Source organism: Papaver somniferum, unplaced genomic scaffold (genome assembly GCF_003573695.1).
Source record: "Papaver somniferum cultivar HN1 unplaced genomic scaffold, ASM357369v1 unplaced-scaffold_137, whole genome shotgun sequence".
NCBI classification, from domain to species: Eukaryota; Viridiplantae; Streptophyta; class Magnoliopsida; order Ranunculales; family Papaveraceae; genus Papaver; species Papaver somniferum.
In genome coordinates this window covers 869,756-879,530 of record NW_020622934.1, presented here as the reverse complement: position 1 = coordinate 879,530, position 9,775 = coordinate 869,756, and the positions used below count along the sequence as shown (strand labels likewise).

General features: G+C 38.7%; 1 protein-coding gene across 4 annotated transcripts; it reads left to right on the top strand.

Annotated features, from left to right (window-relative positions):
• Positions 1–3,001: 3,001 nt before the first annotated feature.
• LOC113334842 lies at positions 3,002–9,523 on the top strand. Of its 4 annotated transcripts, none has more exons than XM_026581063.1 (7): positions 3,002–5,327; positions 6,321–6,541; positions 6,727–7,478; positions 7,553–7,684; positions 7,768–7,854; positions 7,925–8,080; positions 8,736–9,523. In XM_026581063.1, exons 3-7 carry the CDS (start codon positions 6,759–6,761, stop codon positions 9,222–9,224), a joined length of 1,584 nt encoding a protein of 527 aa, XP_026436848.1. In that variant the 5' UTR covers positions 3,002–5,327; positions 6,321–6,541; positions 6,727–6,758; the 3' UTR covers positions 9,225–9,523. The 4 variants fall into 4 exon arrangements, with proteins under 4 accessions (XP_026436848.1, XP_026436846.1, XP_026436845.1 ...); XM_026581061.1 differs by having other exon boundaries at positions 6,321–6,655; positions 6,841–7,478; positions 7,819–7,854; XM_026581060.1 differs by having other exon boundaries at positions 6,321–6,655; positions 6,841–7,478.
• The last annotated feature ends 252 nt before the right edge of the window (positions 9,524–9,775 follow it).

The window sequence follows — 9,775 nt, the reverse complement described above, 5'->3', positions numbered from 1 at the left end:
AATAAAAATATGATAAAATATAAAATTGGACATAGGACTGGCTACAGCACGACCGTCCGGACGGTGGGCCCAGTCCCCAACGCCTTGATTAATATTTTATTATTTATTATTTTCTTCCTACTTTGTATATGTTCATCGTTCCTTCATGTTTTGGAATGCTCGTTTGCGCATTCAGGTGTTCGTTCGTGCATTATTGCTGAGTACACTAACACCATTTTGGTCAGGGCTTACTCAATAGCTGCTCAGATGCCCGCACGTTGAATATTTATCACTAACTCGTGGAATTATGCTGGGAAGAACCACAAATTCAAGTGACGAAATATTACTAAGAATCGTAGAATATTGTTGAATATTCAGATAACGATTATAGATAATTAACTGACGACTCTATACTAGCAGGCATGCTGTCTAGGAGCATTTATTATATGAGAATTGAAAAACATGAGCTTGTTGAAACATCATATTTCCTTTATATTGTTAGGGAAAACCTTGTTGTATCTTGAAGACATTGTCGCTCTATACTAGCAGGCGCGCTGTCTAGGAGCCGTCCAATCTTTCGATTCTATACAGAAATAATTACTGATATTGCTCAGTATTCATGAGATGTGCCGTTTCCTCAGATAGAATATTACACATCTACATATACTCTGAGAGACAGCCTTCTCATTCAGAGATTTTATGGCATGAGCTTTCATGCTTCAACGAGAGACGTGAGCCTTAATACTCATCTGATTGCCGGATCAGGAGCATGTATAATTATGGTTTTACGATTTTAACCCTTGTCAAAAATCCACCATCTACATTAAGTCCCCTGCTTAGTGATGGACTGTCATGTTCCTCAGTCAGAACTGAATGGTGATTTTCTACAGACAAAATAAGTAATTGAACTTAGTCGTAAGATAAGACGTTACCGGATTTTTGACTAAATGAGCAAACCATGGCTTGAATGAAAACCCAGTGGCATAATAGAGTATCATCCAACGAGCATAAGTTGGTGTAGAACCGTTGGTTTGGTGATGGGACCTTGATCGAATTAGGATTCACGGGCCCGGCCCGAAAAGTAAATCCTTGTGAAATTAGATTTTGGAAATAAATATTGATATAAAAGGGAATTAATCCCTTTTTTTTTCTTCCACGACCACCATCTTCATCTCTTCATCACCTTAACACCATCAGGGAGGAGCAGAGAGATTTCCGCCGGAGCAGTCGATCGCCGGCGCCGTCCGACCACCGTCCGGCCAACTTCCGACCAACGCCGACCGACGAGTTTTTTCTTTTTGATGATTTCATGAGTTTTTCATGCTTTGATCATATTAAAATTTTATACATGTGTATATACGAGTGTGAGTTTTGTTGAAAACCATTGTTTTATTAAATGTATGTTCGTTCGATCGTTAGTTCAAGAGACTAGCAACAATCCCTAGCTTGAGAGATATTTTTATTTTAAAAATAGACATGTGTCCGGTGATAAAATTTTGTTTATGAGCTTTCATGGAAACCAAAACTTCATCTTAAAAGGTGTGAACTTTTCATAAAATTGAAATAAACCTTCGTTTCAAAGAAAGATGTTCATACAAAGGAAAAGAGATTTTTTTTTTTGTAAAACCGTGACCTGGTCACAAATTTTATTTATTTATTTTTACGTGAGTTTTGCTCACATGAAGTATATTTTTCATGAGAAATATATATGAATAGTTCTCGCATATATATATATATATAACATGCATATATATATTTTTGTTGACAAATAAAATATGATTTTGAGCAATCGATAAAGTAAACAATTATATATGATGAAATATTGTTTTCATGTAAATTTTCATAAACTGGTCGTGACTGTTCACATGATGAAAATTTATGTTCACGATTTTATGAAAACCTGAGTTTTGCTCGCTTTTCTAGATTCGAAGAAACGAGCAAGTTTTGAAGTGCTAACTCTTGCATTTCCATCACTATTGTTAGTGGAATTGTATAAAGGTAAGAGTTAAGGATTACCATTTTGTAGATGTTGGCACGAGCACTTTTCCAATTACTTCATTCTGTCGATGTTTGCATCTTGTATGAATGGTAGACTGAAGTAAAATACCGTGTGCATGTTACAGCCACTTCGCAAGGATTTCTAATCCTCAAGAAAATGGTGCCTCCAGGGATGATGTACGCATAGATGATGACGCATCCAGGGATGAAACATGCATGGATGAGACTTCCATTGGTGAAGAAGAAGAAGAAACTCCTGGGATAAAAAATGTTCCAAACGTAGATGATGCATTTTTTGAGGTTCAACAGGAGACCGAAAAACGTCTTAAGTCCCCAACATATCATCTTCTGATAAATCCCAGGAGTGTTACTCAAAAGAAATTGGTGACTCCCAAGACGGTAATTCGATTTTGCCTTGAACGAGGAATTTTTCTTGCATCAATCATAGAGTTTAAACTTTTTCGACGACCTTTGTAGAAATTTTCTGGATGGGCGAGGCACATGCTGGGTTTTCCTCATGTCAGAGCTATGTTGAACCATGCACAAGTAACAAGGGTCATTCAAGCATCTGGAGATTTGTTTATTTTTCATGATGCGCGAGGCATAATGGCTCTTCTTGCTCGTTGGTGCATTCTGATAGGTGTCTAAAACACCTAATTTTATATATGGTATTTATGCTTTCTTTGCTACTTTTCTTGTAAATTATGTATCTTATATTTGCTTTTGAGTTTAATAGGTGCTTTGGAGTCATTTGGTGAAAAGAAGGAGAAATCACTCATTTGGAGCGAAAAGACGGAGCCAGCGGTGAAAGTACGAGGTCATTCCGATAACTATGGGAAAGATACAACGAAATCGATGATTATGCAGGAGTTTGAACTGTCAGTTTTCCAAGACTAACAGCTGAGAAGAGAGTATAAGCAGCTGGGCAACCCATATCTTAGCAGTGGGTGTGTTTAACAGTTATGGTCCTTATCAAAAGTGAGAGGAATAATGTTTCTCAATCATTTTCCCATTTAAAATTTAGAAACGACTGAGAAACTAATGGCTGTTGTTCGAGAGTGAGAAGATTCAGAGTCAATGAAGAAACTGGTGGGGGTTTGATGATTCCTGAAGCAGAGAAGGACATGGAAGAACGAGAAGATTCAGATGGGTTCTGGAATTCAAATTATTGCAGTTGGTGGTGAAGCTTGAAGGTCTGGTGGTGCTTTTGATGTACAGAATTAGGGTTCTTGGCTCTGAATTGATTGATGTCGTGAAAGAGAAGATGGTTCTGTTTAAGGGTTTGAGAGAATTAGATATATCGAGAAAGAATCGATGTTCCTGACTCGATTTCATGGTGATTTCAGCCAAAGAAGAAAGGGGTTTTGCTGGAATTTGATTTTTATGGCGGTCTCTGTGTTGAACTCGTGAAAGGAAGAGGAATTAGAAGGTGGGTCTGGGATGTTGATAAATTTAAGAACTTGGGTTTATCTTGGATTCCAAGATGGCAGCAGATGGACTCGAAATTGTGATGTGATTTCAACACAGAAGGTTGAGGAAGAAATTGGGGGTTCTGAAATTAGGGTTATGCTATAAAATGAACCTGTTGTTGAATCAAATATGATGATGGCTGTAAAATGATGGGTTTGAAGTTCTAGAATAGGGAATGAGATGTTGTTGCTATTGCCGAGAGCAGAAGTTGAAAGTTAGGGTTTCTGTGGTGGAGCTACAGTAGGTGGTGAGAAAAGAGATGTAGTGATGGCTTGAGACAGTGATGTTGATTGCAGGTATGGTGCTCTGCAATTTTAAATGGAGAAGGGAAGGTGAATCTGGTGTTGTGTATAGGAAGGAGCTGATGATTGATTAGCAGTTCAGGTGCAACTGAAGATAGAATGCATGGGAAGTTGGTGGTTGATATCTCAAGCTCGAGAACAAAGGAACCGAGCTGTACAAGGACAGGGAATCAAGGATGTTGATGTCATTATTGGCAGTTGGTGTTGACAGTGATGACACAAAGAGAGCTCGAACGGCAGTATGTTGGCGACGAAGAGTAATATTGGCCGGAGAATATGAAGGAAGTGGTGCTGTTGATGGTTGATGAAAGCTCGAGCAAAGAAACAAGTTGAGACCCTGGGTGTTGCAGAACTGTCATTGATAAGAATAATGCATGGGAGTCTCGTGATGATTGCTGGGTTCGAATAGAAGCATGGATCTAAATTGATGGAAGAGAATATATGGAGGATCTCGAGTTAACTGTTGAACAGGGAATGACGGAGATGAGTGATGAGAATCAGTAGAGCTGGTAAGCCGAGAGGTTGCTGCTCATATATTAATGGTGATGTCAGGCGAGAAGGTTGAAACTGTGATGGAAAACTTTGTCGAGAGAGGAGTTTCAACTGATGATGCTTTGAGATCGAACTGCTGGTTGGCTGTGATTACTCGGTGATCAGTAAGGCAGGAATGAAGGTTGTTGTTGACGAGCAATGATGCAGTGGTGGTTGCTGTGACATGAGATGATGATCGGCACTGTTGCTGGCAGTAATGAATATGGAATTGAGCTGCATTGCTGCCTGGAGGACATGGTTTAGCAGCTGGAGTTGGTAAAGGAGATGCAGGGGTTTGTTGCTGCTGGAATTGAAATTGCAGGTTGAGATGGCTTGTTTGAGTTGCAGGTGCATTCGTAGTTGTTGCAGGAAATGGATAGTATGAGCTGAAGTTACAGCTGGAGTTGTAGATGGTTCGCAAGCAGAAGCTACAGATTTGTGAATGTATGCATTGCAGTAATGACTAGAACATGAAGTTGAAATGGTGCATCTGGTTATGGAGATGAAGCAGGAGGAATTGCAGGCATGGAGAAAGATGTTCACGATGGTTGGTGGTTGGGATTGAGATCGAGAGTAAATAACATGGGAGGCCATTAGTTGATGGCAGTGATCATGAGAAGTTGATGGAACTCGAGAAGCAAGAGGTGACTGTTGTCCTTGGCAGTAACAATGACAGTTGGTTTAATGATCACGATGGAGTTGATGAAGACAGGGTATTGTTAGAGGAGATCGAGCTTGGAGTAATTGCAGAGAATAGTAGTATCAGAGATAGGGGAACAATGTAGGCTGAGCTGCTGCGAATGATACAAGGAGATGAAGACTGGTATGTCCGCGAGAAAACTAAAGGGTAGCTGAAAATTATGCTTGTCAGTCTTCCAAAACTAACAAGCCAAGTGAAGCTGAGAAGATGTGTTTGTGCTGGACTTTAACAGGTTTGTGCGTGAGCCCATTAGCTGGGGTTGATCTTTTTTGCACGACCAGCTGTGGACGTGATTTTTGGGTTTTGTTTTGGCAACCATTCGACACAGGTTTTGGTACGAGGTTTTGGTACGGGCGCAACAACAACTTAGATACCTATTTAAGAGAACTTCTTATATTTTTGAGATTTATCTTATAATATCATCTTCGTCTCTACTTATGTGTTCTAGGGTTTAGAAACATGATAGGTTTTCTTTTCCTTCTTGTTATGAACTCCATTCACATGTTTAGATAATTTTATCTTGGTTAAGGAATAAGTTGGATTTCCAAATATGGGTTTTTATGCAATGAATTAGTTTTGTCTCCATATTATCGTTTATGATTCACCATTAATATTGTTACATGATTTGAATGTTTGTTTGGTTGAGTCTAGAATCAATCGAGTTTGTTTTCATCTCTATTGCTAGATTAGGATTTATTATACGCAAAAGTGATAGATTCCTGATTACAAGTAGCATAATTGTGATTATTGCTTGTGGTGATACATCCTAGTAGTCACAAGTGAGTCATAACCTTTGTTAAATCGGATTAGTGCTTTTACACGTTTGATTGCTTTGATTGGCTTGATTTCATAGAACTTAATGCATATGGGGAATTAAACTTGATTAGTGCTTTTACACGTTAGGTTGTTTTCTAAGGTAGAATTCATACTCGCATCTTTTAATGTGTTTATTGATGAAAATAGGAGATTTTCGGGATATACTTGCGATCAAGGTATCCTAGAGCCTTTGATAAAAGAGAGAGATTAAATATCAATTCTAATTATTGTTAAAAAACATGTTAGTGAATGAAAACGAAATCCTTAACCAATATCTTTACATTTTTGATTTGATTGTTTATTTCTTTGTTTGCTTTGCTTTTATTTTAGTATACTCTTGTAAAAATCATAAAATCCCCCGTTGTTACTTATAAGAAACCATAAAATATTGACAACCTAAGACCTCTCTGTGGGAACGATCCTTTCTTGCCCTTGCTATATTTTATATTTTGAGTAGTGAGAAAGTAATTTATTTTTGACGCATACTACAACGATCACATTCCAACCCATACCTTCATATGTAGATGGGGAGAGTTTACTGTTACCTTAGAGGATGTGGCGGCTTTGTTGCATCTCCCAATCACAGGTAATCTTCCTGAAGGTCTTTCAACTGAAGAGACATCAATTTATAATATCTTGACAACGGAAATGGAGCGGATCAACAAGGCATCTGGCAAATATTGTTATGCTTACTGGTTAACGCGTTGGTGGCCAAGAGATGAAGTTCTTGACCGTCTTTTTGACGGTACGTTGTCTATTGCTACTTTCTTATGCTTATGGCTGTCCAGAGATGTGTTCGAAGACAGTGGAACTTTGTTGAAACCATTTGTGGTTCCCTTTGCTATCAAGATATCTCAAGGTGAGCAACTCTCGATAGGTAGTCTATTCTTGGGTTCTTTGTACTCTAATTTGGATTCTCTGATTATACAGTGTATCAAATGGCTTCATGAAGATCGAGTGTTATGCCAATACGATATTTCTCCAATCTTTGTTATGGGAAAATTTTTAAGAACTATGCTCATATTCCACGTACTATCCTGCCAGAACCGAGTGCTGATGCCCGTCACGTCTTCTCTGAAAAAGATAATGCCAGGATTATGCGTTGGTCTACAAAGCAGCCTCGGTTCAAGAAACGTCTCATTGATGTTTTAGACGATGAATCCGAGTTCAATTTTCGCCCATGGGTGTCAATTCCTTCTTGTATTTCCCAGCCGACAACCTTCAATACTGGAGGAAGTAGAGTTGTATCATCTGGTGCAGGCCTGAGTAACGACGAGAGATCTTTCATGCCGAGTTGCACTCCTGGTCACTTGATATCTGCAACATATGGAGAGATTTCAGTGGAGGAATATAAAATTTACAGGGAAGATCGGCAAATGGGTATGGATCAGTGTGTTCCGACTTTTCGAAGGAGAAAGCCATTGGTTGAGCAACTTAGGACCCATTTGGACCGCACACATGTGGAAGGAAGCGCTTACTGGTTTCCTTTCTCCGATAGGATTACTTATGTAACTCCAGGTTATGTAGACTTCTGGGATCAACAGCTTGAACGTCTACATAATTTTACAACGACTGGTCAACCTCCGGTGAAAAATGCTCCTTCTGCTGAGATGCTTTCCACTCGACCAAGATTGAAGTATCTTTCTGGTGATAAACGAAAAACATCCCCAGGATATTCACAGGTATGAACCCTTTTCATAGTCTTCATAAAATTATGATAATTATATTTTGATTATTGTATCAAAATTTTCCATAGGACGGTCGTAATGTAAGACCTCGAATTCGTGTAGAATTCTCAGAAACTGAGGCAATTATTCATGGCGGAGATGGCAGGAGCAAGAATTATAAGCTCTTACCTAACACCATAAAATCTCCAATTGCTTCTTTGGTGAGTCATCAATATTCCTTTGTTGTGACTTCTTCCTCCGTGTAATTAGGATCGTGAAACCAATATTAGTTATTCCGTTGTAGAACTTTGCGCCATCAAGTATTGACGGTCTTCGATTCTTTGCTGCTGGGCAGACGATTTCTGACTCAAGTGTTGAAAGAGAGGCCGAAGTAAGTATTTCTTCGCATAACAAATTACGATGCTTCGTAGATAAAATACTGATTGTTGAAAAATATCCAGGAGGATGTCGCCGTAGAAGTGGAGAGCACTGGTGATGTTTGTTTGGAGGATAGAAACAAGGAAAACCCCCATAACTCGAAACCGAATGAAAGTAATGGTGTTGTTGACGTTGATACAAGCAATTCTGGTTCTTTGAACACTCCAGAGCCCACCCAAGTAAGTATTTCTCTTGTGTTTTATCCATGGAAGCATAAACTTGTTGATTTATGAATGTGTGAACAAGAATCCATGTGCATATACGAAAACTTTGCCGAAATACGTCACCAGTAAATTCAGAACTCAGTCTTTCGGCGAAAATGCCATAAAATGTTCATCTGAAGTCATATTTTCAAAGTCTGCATATTTATCTTCAAGCCCTGAAAATTTCCATGCTTTATGGATGACGATTTTTAAGTTTTGAGCACATTTAGAGGTCGAAATCAGCGAAACAGTAAACTTCCAGGAGACTTTCAGAACTTCTTCAGACTGCATGTTGTCCAATGTTTTAACCACATCTCCTTGCTCGTTCACCGGATTGTTAAGAAATTTTGAAATATTGTAGAGGACATCCATATGAAGAGAATGGTATATAGCTCATCCTTAAATTCCTTGTAGATTGCTCCCAGTTCGTCGTCTTGTACAGGGAAGAGTAAAATCTCTTCAGACGAGCTTGCCGTTAAAAAAGTGTTTCATGACTTTTATGCTGTTTGTTCACGCCTTGAATGCGTAATGATGAGTTTTGATGATGTTGGGCTGCTTCTATTCTGTAGTTTATGATATCATTTGGCTTCTATGTTTAGATTGCTCTAACCTCATGTAATCTTCGTATTAGGTGCTAAATACCAAGGTTGAGGATACTGAAACCAATAAGGATAATTCAAGCAGCCCTGTAATTATTGATGAAGAGACAACCGTCCCTGCACTTCAAGGCCATGAGAGAGTTTTCACTGAAGTCATGGAAACTTCAATTGTTTCCACTCCAGTAATAGAAAAACATGAGCCACAAACAGAGGAGACTGAAGAAACTGTTGCCATGACCGTAGAAGTTGCTCCAATAATTGAGAACCGCGTAGTGGTGCATGAATATCCAAGTGCAGGGGTTTCTTTTGATCCTTCATTTGATGCATCACTCCCATATCATGAACTAGTTGGTGGATTCAGCGTTCCCATTGGATATGCAGGCTTGTATGAGAAAATATGGAAGAAGTTTGGTCACATCATTGTTAACAGGGATCCCGAACGCGCTTATGATTTAACAATGCAAGTAACGTCATCTTGCAAGTTGTTAGTGATATATGTGCCAGGGCCAGAAATACTGTGACTCCAGATGTACTCTTTGAGTGGGAGTTCAACTTGGAGAATTCTAAAAGACTTGGCTTTAACGTGAAGTGGCTTCGTAAGAAAATTAATGCTATTAAGGACTCATTTGAGAATAACATACCCTTTCCAAATAATGTTATGATGGAGAAGGAGGAAAAGATTGCTAAGCTGAATGAGGCGCTGAACCTGGAGTAGGCGGTTTTGCAAATCTTGAAGGATGCAGAGGAGCAAAAGTCTTTCTTTGCTGACTTTCTTTGATTTCTTTTCATAATATATTGAACTTATGAGAGATGTGAGGTTTTATTTTGGTTTTGATATTGATTGGTTTTGGGTTGGTAGATGAGTGAGGATTTTCTTTTGGATTTGATAGAGATTTTCTTTAAGTAAAACGAACTGAATTTTGATAAATTTCTGAATTCAAATACTAAATGCAAGTATTGCAAATGTTTTGGAGAAATTGAAATACAATGAAAGAAAATCCTAAATGCCAAATACCAGGTGTCATGAATGATCAAACGCCCAATACTTCAAATACCCAATAATTTCAGGCGT

Coding starts and splice junctions, on each gene's coding strand:
- LOC113334842 (XM_026581060.1), top strand. CDS start 6,445: ATGGAGCGGATCAACAAGGCATCTGGCAAATATTGTTATGCTTACTGG. Junction 7,479..7,552: donor CATCCCCAGGATATTCACAG/GTATGAACCCTT, acceptor AATTTTCCATAG/GACGGTCGTAATGTAAGACC. Junction 7,685..7,767: donor AATCTCCAATTGCTTCTTTG/GTGAGTCATCAA, acceptor ATTCCGTTGTAG/AACTTTGCGCCATCAAGTAT.